The 20,635-nt window shown below is 42.4% G+C and overlaps 1 protein-coding gene across 4 annotated transcripts in view; it reads right to left on the minus strand.

Annotated features, from left to right (window-relative positions):
* The window catches only part of UBE4B (ubiquitination factor E4B), a 67,468-nt gene extending 60,712 nt beyond the window's left edge, over nucleotides 1-6,756 (minus strand). For 2 of the 4 annotated variants that reach the window (XM_073316798.1, XM_073316799.1), the window contains exon 1: nucleotides 6,360-6,755. In XM_073316798.1, the coding sequence (XP_073172899.1) occupies nucleotides 6,360-6,383 (24 nt within the window). In that variant the 5' untranslated portion in view covers nucleotides 6,384-6,755. Of the gene's footprint in view, nucleotides 1-6,359 lie in introns of all 4 variants that reach the window. The other 2 variants (XM_073316801.1, XM_073316800.1) reach the window with 2 other exon arrangements.
* Between the last annotated feature and the right edge of the window lie 13,879 nt (nucleotides 6,757-20,635).

Here is a 20,635-nt window from a genome sequence, read left to right on the forward strand (position 1 = left end):
ATCTCCCCTTTTGCCTGTTCCTCATGTTTTACAGCAGCGATCAATATTAGTCGAGCAATGACAATGGTACTCAGACATACAAGGTGGGTGTGGTAGTATCTTTTATTGGCCCAACTTCTGTTGGTGAACTAGACAAGCTTTCAAGTTCCACAGAGCTCTTCTTCAGAGCTCTGGAATGTTTAGGGTTGTCTGTATTATAACATTTTCCCCTTGCTTTTGTGGACACACAAATCTACATCAGTGTTCAGGAGCACTGCTTTAATATATGTCAAGACCTTCAAAATGTCAGTTTTGACCTAGATTAAAGCTTTGTTCCTCAACACAGAGAGTCTTTTTTGGGTGTCAATAGGCAAAAAGTGCTGCAAGGTGGACAACTCTAGCCCTGTCATACCACCATGCACTAACACAGTTCTTTAAGCAGCGTAAACCAACTATATCAGTTCTAGTGCTATAAACCCAGCAGAGTGGTGGTGTTGTTGCCCTGCTAATATCAAGAGTTACAGCAAGACAAGGGAAATAAGCAAAAGGGAATACATAAAGTCTAACTGTCATTACAAACTCTCATTCAAATTAATGGAAGCGAAAAAAACAAAAACACAATCTTTATTAGCCAGATCTGATGGGTTTGAAGGCTAACCAATCCATTCAAAATAATTCCCAGCAGAAAATATGAAAAAACGATTGAAAAGTCACAGACAAGTAGAGTGTTGATGAAATGTCACACAATTCAGCTCATGTTATCTGAAAAATGAAAAGTCATCCCCTGACACTCTGATGCATAGCTGAGGAAATATCAACGACATGTCCTCACTTTTGTTTTTCCATTTGTCAAGTCCACCTGTACCAACACTGCTAGAAACAAACAAAAATATAACCAAAGTAAGTGTGCCTTGCTCACAAACAGAAGTTGTGCCAAGGAGGATAATTAGTAAAACAAAACTGCTGAATTTATAATCTAATTGGAAGTTACATTAGGGCTTAAAAATAATCTGTTTCCCCATCATTCAATTCATATATTTACAGAATGCTTTTCAAATAAAGAAGTGGTATGCAGGATGGAAAAAAAAACAGAGGTGGGTGGAAATGGGAAGGAGAAACACAGTGATTCAGTTAGTGGTGTGACTGGGAGGAAAGGAATATAGAGGGGGAAAACAAGGAGAAAGGGAAGGCAACAAACATATAAAAGAAAAATCATTCAAGTGTCATTGGAAATTAAGACTACAGGTTTGATGTCACTTTTCCACATTATTCAAGCACATTTTCCGCCTTGCTAGCTTTTATCTTCACAGCAGGCCAACAAATTTGGGATCAAGTGGGAGAGAATGATAAGAGAGAGGAGAGGAAAAGGCACAGATGCTGAAACAGTAACACTGGATCAGCACGTTTACCAATTTATTCTCAAATACAGTCAAACCTCGATTATCCAAAACAAGGTCACGTCTTGCACAACATGTATTAATTGCACAGGAAATCCCACTCTGTTATCCATTATTTATTTCCCCTCATCCCCTAGTTTCAAGAGGATAATCAAGATTTGATTGCACCCTGTGTCACTTCGTATCCCCCCACCTACAGAAAGTGACAGGCCAAACCAAGTTAACTCAGAAGTTCTACTGAGAACAGTCACAATTACTACTTGCAACAAAGAGGGCACTATTACTACATGTAACATGAACAATTTCTTCCCAGAAAGCTTCCCCTCATCATTTAGCTGAGGTCTGTTGGGAGTATGGCATTTAGGCGCTTTTGAAAATCCTATCAGGCATCCATCTGCATCTTTAGGCCCTAAATACCTTTAAAGATCTGGCCCTAGGCTCTTTAGGGCAGGGACTGACACTTTTTTGCAGTGCCTAGCACGAGGCCCCAGACTCCAGAGTCACAAATGTATTAAGACAGTGCTTAAACCCCCACAATTCTTCTCAAACTGGTCACCACTTTACTAGTTCAGTCTGAAAGGCAAACTTACTTACCAAAGAATGAAGAAACAACGTAGTATTTTGAAACATTTTACTAAGAAAGGATGACTATTTACCATACAGTAACCCTACACTATACAGGTCTTGGTTTCAACAGTATCTCGTATATAAAGGGCAAGTTATTTTGTGCCATTCTTTATATGGGGCCTTGAACCATCAAGAGCTACCTTTCCTATATAACCTTTTATACAATATTAACAAATTAAGTTAACACAAAAATCTAAGCAGCCCAATGGAACAGCTGCATTAGTTCTTATTAGTTCACTTAGCACTAGATGTATCTAGGCTCTTTCTGGAAACTAGCTTTCAGAACACTTTTCATCTTAATGGACTTCTACAAAGCTGTCAGCTGGATACTCAACAACACAAAAGATGAAAATAGCTCGATCACTAAAAATAGCAAATTCAGGACTTTATTTATACAACAGACCAATAAAGATACAACCACAGCAACTAGTCTTTCATCCTCATATACTTTTGACCACAAAAATTGAAGTGATTTTTATTTGTATCTATTTTGGAGCAATGGTACTAGATCAGCTGAGATTCTAAGCAAACAACCTTTATTCTTCCATGAAAGAGCGGTTTCAAAACTGCACAATGCCAAGAGAAGAACTGACATTAACTCCAGACCCTAATACATCATAGGGAAATAAAAACAATATACCAGCAACAGCATGTCAAGCAAGTTTAAGAAATATTTCATCTTTTCAATGCACTGTTCATTGAAGAACTTGATGGAGGTTATTTAGCCCATTTAAAAATGAGGACATTTTAAGAAATGACAGGTCACTAAATTGTCTCTACTTCAAGCCACATTTTTCTGTCGCCAATTTCCGTTCCTGTTTTCACATGCAATTGTTAGCTTTGCCTCATTTGTAACTCAAAATATTCATTCAATTCTGGCCTTGTTCCTCCGACCTAACTCTCATACTCTCCTGATGCTTCTGCCCCATCTTCCTCTTTCATGTCTCCATGCTCTTGTAGACCCTCTTCCCACATAATATTCTTTAGGTGCTACAGGCCCTGTTTTTTGCAATAGAGCTTTATTATAGCACCATGAAAAGTTGCATCAGCATGCAGCTTTAGTGTTGTAACTGAACATTTTCCTACGCAATTAGTGAACTGTGCCAAACAGATGTTAGCCCCTGCCCTGAAAAGCGAGCAATATAAAGGCTCAGGCATTGATAATAGTCACTTTAAAATTATTGTGGACCATTGGTCCTTATGGTTTCCAAATAAACATGCACTGAAGTGAATGGAAGGCCATTGACTCCAATGGAAGTTTAATCTGTCACAAAGGGTGAAAACCTGAAGCCTCAATTGAACAGAGGGTTAAGAGTTCTTAAGAGAGAATCTAAATCAGAGTCTATTAACATCCTTCTTTAAAAGACTAGCCACATTTTCACATCATGTAGACACAAATCAAGACAAAAAACAAAAATATTCAGAATAAAACTACAAGAGATTTTACAAAGGAGGAAAGGGATGCATAAGATATCCCAAAATATTTTCCATACCAAGAACACACTAATAATTCACCAAGACCATTATTCTCCCATATTTCTTTCAGTTTCAGTTTGTCAAGCTCACTCATATTTGTGACAGACAAATCCATCCATTTATCTTACTAAATATTGTGATTATATTTCTGTGTGGCAATATCCCATTCTATTTCCATGAATGTGGAAGACCTTACAATATTCAGCAGAACCTTGCTAGCTTTCCCTTTGCTATGCCACACACCTCAGATTTAATACTGAGCAGTAGTGAGATCTCACTTTACTTTCAGTGCTTTTACAAAATATACTACAGAACATTTATTACTATATAGAATCACTTGTCAATGCCTTAATCTTTCTTCTTTTGAAATAAATTCTACATATCCCTTTACCTTTAAGGGAATTCAAGCCTTAACATATATATTGTAATGTTTCAGTCTTGCACTTTTAAAAGTTGTGTTTCTTTATTCACCCACTAATCTGTAAAATCCAGTAACATGTGAGGATCTCCCAGACATTAGTAGAAATCAGCAAAGTTCTACTGTACTTAAACTATATTTTGAAATTAGAAGAAGCATCCAACCCATGTCACTACCTTCAACCACTGGCAATGCTCAGCATATTAAGTTTCCACCAAAAAAGAGTTTTCTTCTCAGCTCCATCCAATTTAGAGACAAAGGAAATCTAGTAATCTTTAAAACAGCTATATTTTCCAATAATGGCCACCTAAGAAACAGGACTTGCTGCAAACAGCAGCAGCAAAAAGGGGAACTTGGAGGAAATAAAATTGATTTGGTTCTGAAGAAGGTCTTTTCCGGTTAAAAGGGTGTGTATATGTTAACCACAAAAATTGATGACATTACTCCCTTAAAAAAAAAACCATACGGTAAAGCTTACCTCAAGCAACCACCCAAAGGACCAACCAGCCGAGATCTTTAGCTAAAATTTTACTAGAAAACTTGGGGAAGACTTTAAGAAGCTACTTAAGAAAGTCAGAGATTTTCCTTAATGAAGATGGAATCCTTAGTGGAGGACTCTGTAGTTTCTGCAATCTCAGTTCCATGATACTGCAGTTCTGATGTCAGTAATTTACGGTATCAGTGACATAACCAGGTTTCTATGGGATGAACGGTCTAAAAATCTAACAAAATGCTTCATAATCAGACACAGTTGGGAAGTACGATCAAAAGAATTAGATATAAAAATATTACTCATGAAACATACCTACTAAATTATAGGCTGTTCCCAATACTAGGAACTACGTTACTAGCATCTCCCACCCAATGTCACATGGGAAATGTAGTCTCTATACCACCACAACATATGAAGACCATCCCCAGCCACATACCTATGAGGCACTTTTTCCTAGCTTCTATTGCGACACAGTAGGACTGCTAAATCATGACTTACAACATGATCAAAAATATCCCAGTATTTTGTAATACAAACCTGAACAACAACAGCAGCAGCCGCCTTGTTCTACAAGCTGGTCACCAAGTATGGCACAGAATAAAAGCCATTTCTCCCTGCTACCTCTACATTCTAACCACAGAGAGTAAGTCTGCAGTTAACCTAGTAGTAAACCAGCTGAATCTGAGGCCCTGAACAATTATGTTGCAGCTGATCAGTCATTGTTTACAGTATAGTTTCCTATGAAAATGTGTTTAAGGGAAGGGGTAGGGAGAGAATGTAGGTTTGAAGGGGTACATGAAGTGGACACTCGGGTAGATGGAGGTTACCAGAAGCAGGAAAACTCCTATGTCAGATCGAAGTAATCTAATCTTTCTCTAAAATATAAACGCAACAGCAGATCCTGAGAGTACATCGGGTTGCATTTAAAAAAGAAGAAACAGAAATAGTTTGCAAATGATTTGCCCCACTTATTGCCCACCATAAGAAACAAACCTACAACTTTATCTGGAAGAATAAAGAGAAGGAAAAAATTAAGGAAATTGAAGTCAGCCACAGAAAACAGGTTGACCTGTTCTAACATGAGCTAACCTGAGTTCTTCATAGAGCTGTGAAAAAAAAAGAAACCCTGTTAAATATGAAACCACACATATATCTCAACTGTCTCAAGTATTGACAAAGGGAAGACTCTTGAAGGAGATTTTAAAATGTCTCGTTCAAAAACAAGATAAAAATCCCAAGAGAGATTTTTTTAAAAAATTCCTAAAAATTAACCCAAAATGAAACAGTCATCCCATAAGTGAACAGGCAGGTACAAACATACAAATAAACAATAAACCGAAAGAAAAGGAATTCAACCTCCACCCTCAAACAAGATAATTACAAGCCAGAAAAACCATGTTGAGGTGCTACAAAGAGACTGGAGTGAAAAAAACCAAACTCTAAACAGAGAAAAAGTCACATTATTGTACTTTTCTTTATCAAAAAGAAAAGGAGTACTTGTGGCACCTTAGAGACTAACCAATTTATTTGAGCATGAGCTTTCGTGAGCTACAGCTCACTTCATCAGATGTTTCGTGAGCTGTAGCTCACGAAAGCTCACGCTCAAATAAATTGGTTAGTCTCTAAGGTGCCACAAGTACTCCTTTTCTTTTTGCGAATACAGACTAACACGGCTGTTCCTCTGAAACCTTTCTTTATCAAAGTTTCCCCTTTGGATCAGCAAGACATACATGAACATCCCCAGAACAAGTGCCCCCTCCTCCTTCTCCAAATTAGAAAAATGAATGGCTTTACCCAGTAGCCCAGGTGTAACCCTAGAGTTCAAAATACACACTCAATCCCATCCTCCTCTCCTAAAGAGCACCAATACCCCTCAGATCCACCCTAATGCTAAGACTCCGTTCTTCGACTCACCCTTCTCCCTCCCAGCATCCAGCCTTTTCCCCCACCCCAAGACCCTCAAACTCACCTCATCAGCGCTCAGCTCCTCCATCGCTTTCCTCTTAATGGTGAAAGTAGTTTGGGGGCTCTTTGCTTCTCTAGGGGACGAGAGCTTCGGGGGAATTCGGTCCTGCTGCCTCTTGCCCCAGGGGTGTCTCAGAATTGCATAGTCAGAGGTGAAGCACAACAATACAGAATTCACCCTCTCTCTGCTTGCCACTCAGGCTAGGAGCAGCAAACCACTCCGCCAACTGCAGCTCAGGTCCTCTCAGTGGCGGCTGCCTCCCTGCGCCCCAGCTGTAACTGCTGCACCCTGCCCCAGCTCCAGGCGCCCAGCTCTTGTTCCCCGTTCTGCTGTGCCCTCGCTCAGATGCCCTCAGCTCCTGCTTCCCCCCCCACCCCCCCGCTTCTCCAGGTGCCTCCTTCCCCTGTTGCCCCCAGCTCCTGCTGCCCCCTGTACTGCAGGAAGGGCGACACCAGTTCCTGCCTGCCTCAGCCCTGCCCGCTCAGTGCCCCGCCCGGCTGCCCCCTCGGCCGCTTGCCCGGCTCGCTGCCCCTGCCCCACACAGAGATTATTCATCAAAACAAGAAGGCACGGCGGCCATCTTGGGGAGAGATCACGTGAGCCCGCCCGGGTGCTCCGACGGAGCTGAGCACGCCGTGCCCCGCTCCGAGGCAGCCAATAGCAGCAGGAGGAGGCGGCTGCGGGCGGCCACGGCCGCTCAGGGCGGGGGGGAGCGCTCCGGCCGCGGGCACGGTGAGGGGAGGGTCCGGCCGCTGCGCCATAGCAACAGGGGCGGGGCAGTAGGGGGCGGGAAATGGGAGAAACTGGCATTTGGGCGGGGGAGGAGAGAGAGGCAGCGGGAGAGCGACTGGGAGGGGCACAGCCCGGGGGGTGTTGAGGCGGGATATGATGGAGACGGAAGGGGAGAGGTGGGATGGAGGGAGGGGAGGATGGAAGGGGCAGAGGTGGGGTGGCAGGTGGGAGAGGTGGGAGGAAGAAGACGGAAGGGGGAGAGGTGGGGAGGATGGAGGTGGAAGGGGGAGAAGTGAGATGGGAGGATGGAGATGGAAGGGGAGAGGTGGGGAGGATGGAGGATGGAAGGGGGAGAGGTGGGGAGGAGGGAGGATGGACGGGGAGAGGTGGGGAGGAGGGAGGTGGAAGGGGGAGAAGTGGGGAGGAGGGAGGATGGAGACAGAAAGGGGGGAGGTGGGAAGGAGGGAGGATGGAAACGGAAGGGGGCGAGGTGGGAAGGAGGGAGATGGACGGGGAGAGGTGGGGAGGAGGGAGGATGGAAGGGGGAGAGGTGGGGAGGAGGGAGGATGGAGACAGAAAGGGGGGAGGTGGGAAGGAGGGAGGATGGAAACGGAAGGGGGCGAGGTGGGAAGGAGGGAGATGGACGGGGAGAGGTGGGGAGGAGGGAGGATGGAAGGGGGAGAGGTGGGGAGGAGGGAGGTGGAAGGGGAGAGGTGGGGAGGAGGGAGGATGGAAGGGGGAGAGGTGGGGAGGAGGGAGGTGGAAGGGGGAGAAGTGAGATGGGAGGATGGAGATGGAAGGGGAGAGGTGGGGAGGATGGAGGTGGAAGGGAGAGAAGTGAGATGGGAGGATGGAGGATGGAAGGGGAGAGGTGGGGAGGATGGAGGATGGAAGGGGAGAGGTGGGGAGGATGGAGATGGAAGGGGAGAGGTGGGAAGGAGGGAGATGGACGGGGAGAGGTGGGGAGGAGGGAGGATGGAAGGGGGAGAGGTGGGGAGGAGGGAGGATGGAGACAGAAAGGGGGGAGGTGGGAAGGAGGGAGGATGGAAACGGAAGGGGGCGAGGTGGGAAGGAGGGAGATGGACGGGGAGAGGTGGGGAGGAGGGAGGATGGAAGGGGGAGAGGTGCAGAGGATGGAGATGGAAGGGGGAGAGGTGGGAAGGAGGGAGGATGGAAGGGGGAGAGATGGGGTGGAAGGTGGGAGAAGTGGGAGGATGGAGATGGAAGGGGGAGAGGTAGCATGGAATGTGGGAGGATGGAAGGGGGAGAGGTGGGTGAAAGGTGGAACAGGTGGGGAGGATGGAGACAGAAGTGGGAGTGGGGTGGAAGGGTGACCAGATGTCCTGATTTTATAGGGACAGTCCCAATATTTGGGGCTTTTTTTTATATGGGCTCCTATTATCCCCCACCCCCATCCCAATTTTTCACACTTGCTATCTGGTCACCCTAGAGGGTGGAGATGGAAGGGGGAGAGGTGGGAAGGATGGAGACAGAAGAGGGAGAGGTGGAAAGTGGGGAGGATGGAGACGGAAGGGGGAAGGAGGATAGGTGGGGTGGAAGGTGAGAGAGGTGGGGGGATGGAGACGAAAGGGGGTGAGGTGGAAGGTGGGGAGGATGGAAGGGGGAGAGGTGGAAGGTGGGGAGGATGGAGATGGAAGGAGGAAGGAGGAGAGGTGGGGTGGATGGAGACGGAAGGGGGAGAGGTGGAAGATGGGGAGGATGGAGACAGAAGGGGGAAGGGGGAGAGGTGGGGTGGAAGAGGTAGGAGGATGGAAATGGAAGGGGATGCAAAGGGGAGGGGAAGGAAAGGAGAAAGAAGTGTGAAAGAAGGAAACGAGGAAAAGCAAAGAGGTCTGAAGAATATTTTAAACTGCCTCCTGATATATCTGCAATTGGAAGTAACAAGTATGAAAAACTCAAGCTTTTATTTAAGGGAGGGAGGGGGAGAGTTTCCCTTTTACTTTTGTTTAACCTGTGAGACAACAATGTTATTGTCATTCTAACAAGAATTGTTTGTAGGTGGTGAGGTAAGTTCTCCAAACCGCTGAAGTGCTTGTTCCCTGACTCTAAACATTCAGTAACTTCCAAAACCCAGGCCATATTTCACACCCTTCCCTATTTTGGGTGACCTGCTGTGTCAGTTGCTGAATACATCTTTCCTGTGACAGTAACCACTCGTGTCATGTTTAATTTACCTTGGTCTGCCGCAGCTTTGTTGCTTTTGTGTGGCTTTCCCTCCAGCCTTTGTGTTTATCAGAAAAATTCACATTCCTTATGGGGGTCAATAAAACTATGCTACAACCTCACTAGAAACAAATCTGTTGAATGGCGTGTATCTGATTTTAGCATGGTCAGATATCATGGGGTGCAAATCCAGTGCTTGGAAAATCAATGGAAGTTTTGCCATTGACTTCTTGGGAGCAGGACCTCATACCTCAGTGCATGGTAGCAGTGGGCAATGGCGTTCAGGTTAATCTGTCAACAATAAGTGTTACTACCATGCCATAATCCGGTTTCCAGAGTTTGTATGAAGGCCTTTCAAACATTTATTGCCATTTAAATGGCCCCCCACTTATCTAGCCTGCTTTATGGTGTGAACAAAGGAAGGAAAAAAAGGATTCAGTATTGCTCACTTTCTGTTCCATTATCTCCGTGTTTTTCTATTAACTAATTATATAAGTCTTATGACACCCCAGTTGGGTAGGTGAATTATCCCCATTGTACAGAGGGGATAAACTAAGGCACAGATAAGAAACCGACTTGTCCTCAATCATGCAGCGATTTAATAGTGGAGCCAGAATAGAACCCTTGCTCTAACTTCTGAGGAAAAGTGATGGGGCAGATACAATATTTAGAGGCCCCCTAGTCATGACGCATTCTAGCCCAGAGTTGCTCCAAAGAGATGGTCATGTTGAGCCAAACAATGGTATTGGTCTCTTGGGGTTAAATCCCAGCAGGAGTTTCCACAGCGCATCTGAGAGAGGGCCTCCCACAGTTGAGGTATCAAGTGCAGTTGAGCTAACTTAGGCTCAGAACCTTAAATGAGACTGGGTCTCTTTTATGAGAGAAAAGAAAAAAGGGATTGCTATCTAAAAACCAGGATAGTGTGGCAGAAAACCTGCTTTGTTTATATATGGCTTATTTTGGAGTATACAGATTTAAACTGCATAAAAAGAATATAAACTTATGATTTATAAATTTTTGATTGCATAAAAAATGTAAAATAAACCTGAAACGTTAGTGTGGGTTTTTCCTCTGCTTTATGTGAAATGCATGCAAAGTTTCTATTGAATAGCATGGATCATGGTCTTGCCATGTCTATGCAGCCTCTCTTTTATATGAAATCAAAATAATCCCCATTCTATGGCCACTAACCATTCTGTTTGGGATTCTTCTTTAGAGGCATACCCAGGCCCGCCAATGGATGGGGGGGCCAAAGGGGGCTATTGCCCAGGGGTCTGGGCAATTTAAAAGGGCCCGGGGGCCCCCAGCCACCACCACTGCCGCTGGCAGAGCAGCAGAGCCAAGGTAGGCTTCCTGCCCGCTCTCACTCTGCGCTGCTCCCGGAAGTGGCCAGAACAGCCATACAGCCCTGGGGGAGGGCAGGGGGTCTCCGCACGCTGCCCCCGCCCCAAGCGCCCACTCTGCAGCTCCGATTGACCAGGAACTGTGGCCAATGGGAGCTGTGGAGGCTGTGGGCAGCAGCACGCAGAGACCCTCTGGGCCCCCCCCCCCCCGCCTAGGAGCTGCTGCCAGAGGGATGTGCCAGTCGCTTTTGGGAGCCACCCAAGGTAAGCACCACACCCCCTGATCCCCTTCTGCCCCCAAACCCAGCCTGAAGCCCACACCCCACACCCAAGCTCCCTCCCAGAGCCCGACTCCTCACCCCCTCCCGCACCCAAACTCCTTCCCAGAGCCTGCACCCCGCACCCTCTCCCACATCCAAACTCCCTCTCAGAGCCCGACCCCTCGCCCCCCCACACCCAAACTCCAGCCCAGAACCTGCACCGTGCACCTCCTCATGCACCCCAACCTGTCTCAGCCTGATGAAAGTGAGTGAGGATGGAGGAGAGTGAGTGACAGAGGGAGGGGGGATGGAGTGAGCAGGGGGCGGGGCCTTGGAGAAGCAGTGGGGCAGGGAGGGGGCCTTGGAGAAGGGGCAGGGCAAGGGTCTTTGGGTTTGCACAGTTAGACAGTTGGCAACCCTACCAGGCAGGGCGTGTGGAAGGCTTGGGCCGTGCCGGAAGAGCGCACCCAGCAGCTCACTGAGCACCAGTCAATGCAGTCGCAGCGCCACCTAAATGTCAGGTGGACTTTGTCCACATGGGCACGCCTTGTGCGTGCCTGGGGGCCCACTGATTGTTCTGCCCTGGGGCCTGAAATTGCTGTTGGTGGGCCTGGCCATACCATAAATGTACTTCTAGCTTTCTGATAAGTGGCCTTTGTTTCAAATTAACATATCCGTGAGTTATATGTATAGGCCCACATTGATATTAAAATGATATAGTATTTAAATTTGAGATGTTTTACAAACATAGTAAAATAGATACGTGCACACAATCCTCTCCACCTCTACCTTGTCATGTTGCTGGAAACAGCAATCCCCATCTGTCAAGGGGCCCTCAGTTGTTTCCTAGTAATCCCCTTTCAGTTTTCCTTCTTAAATATGGGCTAGTCTACACTACAAGTGCTACATAAGTGTAGCTGCACCAGTGTAGCACATCTGGTGAAGACGCGCTATGCCAACGGGAGAGAGCTCTCCCGTCAGCATAATAAATCCACCTCCGTGAAAGGCAGTAGCTATGTGGGCAGGAGAAGCTGTGTCATAGCACTGTCCACACCAGCGCTTATGCGCTTACGTCACTCTGGGGGATGGCTTATTCACATCCTTGAGCGACCTAAGTTAAACCGAAGTAAGTTGTAATGTAGACCTGGCCCAAATAGACCTTTCAGTGGTTGTCCCTGATCTTTTTCCCTTGTGTAAGAATAAAAATTTACATATTCTCATCTACTTGTAGCTAGTCTCTCCATTCAGTCCTTTAATGGCTTTTAGTATCACCATAGAAGACATCCCCATTTTCCCCAATCTTTTTTATTTTTCCTGGCTTTGCATTTGAATAATCATGAATTATAATGAGAACAAACCACTCAAGGTCTGTCTCTGCACAGGGAGACTGTGTTCATTTTCAGCTCTATACCTAAGATCAATCATTACTTTCCTAATCTATATGGGTGGAAAAGAGGATTTTTTTTAAAAAAAAAGAAAGAAACCCAGCTCTTTTTGAAGAGGACAGAAGACAGGGAGTTTGTATCTTTGCACTGACATTGTCTGCAGGTTGAACAGTCACTGTTACCAAGGCTCTTAATAGAAAACTGCTTGTAGCAGCCTAGCCTGAGTCAACTGATGACAGAAGCTTATAAAAGGAGGACAACAGGAACCTCCTGAGACAAAAGCAAGTTGGGCTACGTGGACATAAAATAGAATTTAGCAAGAGTGCATATTACATGAGCGCAATAAATACATTTAAAAACAACAACAAGTTGCAGAAAATTGAAAGAAGTCCTAGAATTTTTTTCAGATATTGTACCATACCAATGCTGTACCTGCAGTCCAATTCCATCATTCCCTAACTTGACTTATTTTAAGAATGTTTAAGAAAAGTGTTTCTCCATGGAAAGTGCTTTTGTTAGGAAATGTCTAGATCCTCTTTTATGAGCCACCACTGACAACCTGAAGACTAAACTCAGAAAGCCAGTCAACGACTGGGTTATGGCAAAGCTATGGTTAAAGCAAAGCAGGATCTCAGTCTCTAGTCTTTATGTATATAATCTGATTAGCGACTACATCATCATAATATCTAAGTGACATTTATTATCTTAATAACTTTATAATATAGATTGACATACTTTCTAGAGTTGGAATTTGCTTTTGATATCCAGGGTTTGATATCCAGTGGTTATGTTCAAGAGTGTATTACTAACTATGGTAGGAAAAGGGATGATGTATGCCAGTGGAAGTCGAGTGCTAATGCCCAATAGTGTAATATCGGGGGTTACCTTGAAACAGAGAACCTTACAGTTGTAAGGTTGGGTCTGTAACTCAATTAGTATATTGTATTATATCTCCTTCAGAATTGGTTTATTGGTCTTTATTCAGCATTTATTTTTTTAGAAAGGAATATCTATTTATTGTATTTTCTGCTGCCCTTTTTGTAGGATCTTTGTGCCAATCATTATCTTCATGCAGTTATTGGTCATGGATGCTGCTTAATCCTGTATCCCCTTTTCTCTTTTGGATTATGTTTTTCATGCTGCCTTTTGTATTTTTCCTCCAGGAAAAATCTTAATCTTTCAAATGTTCCTTTTAGGTATGTTTTTTTGAAGAACTGCAGTCAGACCTCTAGTTGTTTTACCTGATTTCACTTGACAGTTCATATGCTGGTCTGTAATGGCTACCTCAATGTTAGCAACATTTTACATAATAGTACATAGAGCATGTCAGAAAATGAGTAAGGGGAATGGATAACCCCATCTCTGCACAAATTTGACATTGCTGGTTGTAATTCTGATAGCTGTTTTTGAAGACATACAGTATTAAGTAAGAATTAACCCAAAGGTCACTCCTAAAAATGGCAGGGAAAAAAGTTTCTTCTTTGGTTTGCTTGTAAAAATATCATTTGAAGCAAACTGAGTCCAGTGAAGAAGACTTTCTACTGTTCTGTATGCCATGCTCAACGTTGCTTCCTTTCTGCACATCCTCATCCTAGGAAGGGTTTACAAAGCTTATGAACCCTAGCCGTCTGCACAGTGAAGTGTTAAATTACTTTTCCTTTGTTTTTAGGTGGTCTGTTTTCATTGCAAACTCTGATGGGCAGGGACCTTATCTTTATATATCCGTATGTGATTGGTGTATGTGGAAATCATACAGTGGTCAGATACGGCACTAGCTTAGAAGCTGTCTCTGACTTGGGGCTGGTGTGAAAATGTTGTATCCACTTTGCAATTATTTTTGAATGACTGCTGCAAAAAGAGAAAAATTTCATCACCAAAATGGCAGTCAGAAAATCTAAATGATCTATAGTGCCTACAAAAGAGACTTTTCTAATATTTTCACAATGGAGAGAGGTAAATAGGAGGGTCCACCAAAATTGTGTACTGCGACCTGTGCTGTTCAACATATCCATAAATGATCTGGAACAGAGGGTGAACAGTGAGGTGGCAAAATTTGCAGACTATACAAAATTATTCAAAATAGTTAAATCCAAAGCTGACTGCAAAGAGTTACAAAGAGATCTCACAAAACTGGGTGACAAAATCACAGATGAAATTCAGTGCTAATAAGTGCAAAGTAATACACATTGGGAAAAAATAATCCCAACTATACATTCAAAATGATGGGTTCTAAATTAGCTGTTACAACTCAAGAAAGGGATTGTGGATAGTTCTCTGAAAATATCTGCTCAATGTCCAGCGGCAGTCAAAAAAGCTAACAGAATGTTAGGAACCATTAGGAAAGGAATATATAAAACAGAAAATATCATCATGCCGTTATATAAATCAGTAGTACCCCCACACTTTGAATTGTGTGTGCAGTTCTGGTCACCACATCTTAAAAAAAATATATTAGAATCAGAAAAGGTGCAGAGAGGGCAACAAAAATGATTAAGGGTATGGAACAAATTCAGTACGAGCAGAGATGAAAAAGATTGAGACTGTTCAGCTTAAAAAAGAGATGATTATGGGGGGGTATGATAGCGGTCTATAAAATAATGAATGGTGTGGAGAAAGTGAATAAGGAAATGTTATTTACCCCTTCACATAACACAAGAACAGGGATCACCCAATGATATTAATAGGCAGCAGATCTAAAACAAACATAAGCAAGTACTTCTTCACTCAACGTACTGTCAACCTGTGGAACACCTTGCCAGGGGATGTTGTGAAAGTCAAAAATATAACTAGGTTCAAAAGAGAATTAGAGAAGTTCATGGAGGATAGGTCCATCAATGGTTGTTAGCCAAGATAGTCAGGGATGCAACCTCATGCTCTGGGTGGCCCTCGAATTGTCAAACATCTGACACTATGCATTGTCAGAGACAGGATATAGGGCTAGATGGAGGATTGGTCTGACCCAGTATGGTCGTTCTAATGTTCTGTGTTCCTTTGGGATTTTACTCCTGTCCTTGGCTCCTAGAGCTCAACAACACACATCTCCCATTGCAAAGAAAACAGGTATGAACAGTGTAGACTAGTTTATAGTATCTTAATTTATTTACAGTTTATCTCTTTCCTAGTCTGTTTGAGAGTAAAACTATTTCCTTTCTCTTTTCACATTGTGTCTCAAGCTGCTGAATTTTGTATCCTCTGAAGGCTCTTCAGTCAGCTGGCATGTTGCTGAAAAGGTACAATCTGGTTAGGCAGTTCTGTTTTTGTTGTTAACCAATAATTTTCTAATGTCTAGGATGTGCACGTGAGAGCTCTCAGTCCTCTCATGAGTATCCCAGTTTAGCACTGGCTAAATAATATTAAGTAAGGCTGTAGTAATGGGAGCGCCCTTAGCTCTCCTGGATGAGGGCTCTTTGGTATATTCAATAATACCAGCTTCCCAGCAATGGTGCTTCACCGCAAAAGGCCTGATTCTGCCAATATGAGCTTTCTGATAGTAGTGCTTTGCCACCTGGGAATCTTATGGGGGTGAGGAGATCTGTGCACCAAAAATATTCTCAAGAATGCAATATCAGAATCCTCTTACATTATGACGACTTTGAAGCTGACAGCCTGTGGGGTTTATTATTAGTACTATGTTGCTTTAAAAAAAAATCCTAATGCAAACCAAAGTATTTCAAAGAAGATGCAGCATGTTGCAAAGATGCCACCTAGTGGAGTAGGGAATCTAGGGTGACTTGCAACCTCTTATTTCCCTGCATGTGAGTTGCTTACTGGATGTGACAGAGCTAGTTCACTGCTTTGAAGTTTAACCCCCACTGAATTAGGGTAACAGTGACTTATCTTCACTCTGAATCAGTGTCTTTTTTTAATCAAATTAAAGCATACATTGCTCTGAGCTAAAACAATAGGAAGGTGTATCAGGTTTAGTCAGCAACATGGCAGGAATTTTATTATACTTGTTTTTCCGCTTGAGAGATGGGTTTAGGCAGATCCTTTTGGGAAACAAATCTACACTAAAGTTAATCACATTAACCTAACTAAAATGGGAAGGAGAGTTTTGTCTTGTGTATCCAACACTATCAATAAAATCTCAGACTTCCTCCTACTCTGTGCTGCATCAGTTGAGTAATTTTGCTGTCTTTTCCTTGTTTTGAGTGCCAGTTTAAAAGGACCATCCTCAACAGGAAACAATTCCATGTAATTGTGTCTGTTTCAAACTACACACATCATACACACTGTAACAAACTTTTATGTCTGTCATTGTAAAAAGGAAAATCTCAAGGTCTTCAAGAACAGTTTTGCCCATCATGCTTTAGCGCGCGCAAAGTGTAGATGTTTGAAAAGGTGACCAAGAAAATGGTTTTCTACTATGTATGTTCTCGCTCAAGGATGCCAGATCCTAAATTTGCTGATTTTACATGTAAACAATTTTTTTCTATCTACTCTACTCAGCCTAGAGTGATAGTTCCTTTCTGCTCCTGTGGCAGCACAAGGAATAAGAACTCTACAAACTAAATTATGTCATAAGTGATGCCTCTGCAACCCATTTTTCCTGCTCCATCTGTAACCTAGGGAACAAGTTAGCCCTCCACTTCTGATTTAGTTAACAATTCTGTTGGTGCATGAGCCAGAACAGAATCAAGCTTACTCTGCAGTAGCTGTTTTGTCTCTGTGCTCCTAAAAGAAATAGTCTTTTGTTAGTAGAGTGAGCTAAGACAACTCTGAAAACACATCAGGAGCAGATCTGTTGAATCAGAAAATGTCAAGTGTAGTTCTCGCCTGAAAACTATCACTTTCAATTACTTTGCAAGCTGAACACAGTTCAGTTGTTCATTAGACCCATCTTCATAGTAACAATCAGAGTAGTTCACCTGTTGTAAAATACCCTTTCCAGTTCCACTATTTGGAGAATGGAGAAACTGCATTGCAAATATAGAATTTAACTCCCTGGACCGTTGGTTGGTTTAGTCTAAAGCTCCTTCTTCAGAGTTCTTAGTCATGTTGATCAAATAATCAGCTCCTTTGTAGAAAGATTGGGATCTTTGGATAGGTCTGGATTCAGACAGAATGTCTTAACTATTTGAGTCAAAAAGTAATATGAGCAGAAATCCCATGCAATATATGCTGTTGCTTTATCACTTGTAATTATGTACACCCACCATTAGCTAGTTATAAATATTTACGAGGGCTGTCAAGTGATTAAAACAATAAATCCTGATTATTCATGCAATTAAACAATGGAATACTATTTAAATATTTTGGATGTTTTCTACATTTTCAAATATTGATTTCAATTATAACAGAATACAAAGTGTACAATGCTCACTTTATATTTATTTTTTATTACAAGTATTTGCACTGTAAAAAAAGAAATAGTATTTTTCAATTCACCTAATATAAGTACTGTAGTGCAATCTCTTTATCATGAAAGTTGAACTTACAAATGTAGAATTATGTACAAAAAAATACTGCATTCAAAAATAGAACAATGTAGAATTTTATAGCCTGGAAGTCCACTCAGTCCTACTTCTTGTTCAGCCAATCCCTCAGACAAAAGTTTGTTTACATTTGCAGGAGATAATGCTGCCTGCTTCTTGTTTAAAATGTCACCTGAAAGTGAGAACAGGCATTCTCATGGCACTGTTGTAGCTGGCGTTGCAAGACATTTACGTGCCAGATGTGCTCAAGATTCACATGTCCCTTTGTGCTTCAGCCACCCTTCTAGGGGACATGCGTCCATGCTGATGATGGGTTCTGCTCAACAACAATCAAAGCAGTGCGGACTGACGCATGTTCATTTTCATTATCTGAGTCAGCTGCCACCAGCAGGAGGTTGATCTTTTTTTGGTGGTTTGGGTTCTGTAGTTTCCACATTGGAGTGTTGCTCTTTTAAGACTTCTGAAAGCATGCTCCACACTTTGTCCCTGTCAGATTTTTGAAGGCACTTCAGATTCTTAAACCTTGGGTCAAGTGCTGTAACTATCTCTAGAAATCTTACATTGGTATCTTCTTTGCATTTTGTCAAATCTGCAGCGAACGTGTTCTGAAAATGAGCAACATGTGCTAGGTCATCATCCAAGACTACTATAACATGAAATATATGGAAGAATCTGGGGAAAACAAAGCAAGGGATATTGAGCTCCTTGTGGGAGAATTGCATCACATTTTTTTAACAAGCGTCATCAGCATGGAAGCATGTCCCCTGAAATGGTGGCTGAAGCATGAAGGGGCATACAAATGTTTAGTATATCTGACACAAATATCTTGCAATGCCTGTTCTCACTGTTCTGTGACATTGTAAATAAGAAGAGAACAACATTATCTCCTGTAAATGTAAACAAACTTGTTTCTCTTAGTGATTGGCTGAAAAAGTAGGAGTGGGTGGATTTGTAGGCTCTGAAGTTTTACATTGTTTTGTTTTTGAGAACAGTTATGTAACAAACGAAAAATCTACATTTGTAAGTTGCACTTTCACACCAAAGAGATTGCAGTACAGTACCTGTGGGGTGAATTGAAAAATGCTATTTCTTTTATCATTGTTACAGTGCATTATTTATAATTCAAAATATACACTTTGATTTCAATTATAACACAATACTATATGAAAATGTAGAAAACAACCAAAATTTTAATACGTCAGTTGGTATTCTGTTTAACAGTGTGATTAAAACTGATTAATTGCAGTTAACTCATGCATTTAACTTAAAAAGATTGACAGCCCAAATATTTACTTTAATCTTAGATCTTCCACATTAGTCAACTAGAACTAATACTCTTAAAATACCTATTCCTAATTAAGTCTCCATGTAGTCTGTGGCTACAAAATCCATCCCATCACTGGGCAGCAAAATTTATGCTCTTGAAATTTATGTCTAACTGTAGTGGTCGTAAGGGCAACCCTTCAAGAACTGACTAAACTTTGCTGTATTTTCTTCCTCAATCTACCACTCATGTCTCCCCAGGTGGCACACACCCTCAACCGTCTTCCTAATTGCCAAAACCTGCAGCTTTCCATTGTTGACAGAAAAAAAAAATATTTACAATGCAATGGTGTTTTCAGTATAATTAATTCAATATACAGTAGTAATTTTACTCCTGCAATCTGATATTAATTTACTGAACTGATTGCATTGATTGGAACATGAAAGTGTTGGGATCTTCCTTTTAAAAATTTGCATTGAAGGATGCTGGAGAAACCCTGCAGTCCTTAAAGATCAAAGCTTTAGTTAACCTTTACCACAGCTATTTTTATTTCCATTATTCAAATGAGATTTCAGAGTCCTGAATAGCTGTTAACACTACCTGCAACAAGTGATAAGGACATTTCCTCCTGCCATAGATTTATTAGCAGAAAGTTATTTCATGACATCACAATTGTTAAGAGTGTGTCAGATGAGGAAAGAGTTTGTTCTTAAGCCTATTTTTAATAATAGGCAAGACTGCCAATAGAGTAAGGGGAGTTTAAGTATTATAGCATCAATGTTGTAGGAGGTCCATAATGTTCCTGAAGAGAGTGCAAGTTGTAGTAAGATATAGCTTGGAGTTTAAGCTGTTGGTTTCTATATAATATTTGAAACTATATTAGTGTCTAATACCACCAGAAAGAAACTACCTGCTGTCACTGCCAAATGACAAGCTCACTTATTTTTGTTGAGCAAGTCAAAGGGGAGGTTTGTCCTGCCCCTGGGAATGGGGGGAATCCTCATGTGCTGAGGTTTTTTTTTTACTAAAATAAAGAGTCTGTGCTGCTTTTAATGAGAAGGTGGATGAACTTCTATTACTTAAGAGATTCTGATATCCTGGGGCCAACATAGCAAGTCAAAAGTAGTAGTTTGTTCATTTGGATTCTGTTCCTCATTGTCTCACCTGGAAGGATGCAAATAAGAGCCTCAATGAATAGGCTATTATTGAGTCAAAACCTTAGAGAATGAGAGCCTGTGTTACCTGTATGAAGGTATGCTAATCCAGACATGGCTCTGCATCAGTGTGAGGACAGTTAGTAAGTAAAAGTGGAACCTAGTCCCCTTCCCTCCATGTCAGTAGTTTTCTATCGAGACACTAAGATTCTATTCCAAATATGGTTTGATGAGCCAAGAAGATGATTACTTTAGTTTACCACTAATGCATACTACTAAGTACTTTTATTCCTTTCAGGTAATCATTATGCTCCTCAGAAAGGTGGTTGAAGTACTTAGTTCATGTAGTTGAGGCAGCCGTTTAAGTGGTTTTTTGGACCCTCTGCACTGCTACAGGTGGTATAAGGCCATGGAAATTAGGCCTTCCCAGTATCATAACTGGTGATTTGATATTATATTGACCCTTTGAATCCATAGCAGACTCTTCTAGATGGCTGTGGGGATGCTGGCCTAGTTCTGATG

This window comes from Lepidochelys kempii, chromosome 18 (assembly GCF_965140265.1).
Source record: "Lepidochelys kempii isolate rLepKem1 chromosome 18, rLepKem1.hap2, whole genome shotgun sequence".
NCBI classification, from domain to species: Eukaryota; Metazoa; Chordata; order Testudines; family Cheloniidae; genus Lepidochelys; species Lepidochelys kempii.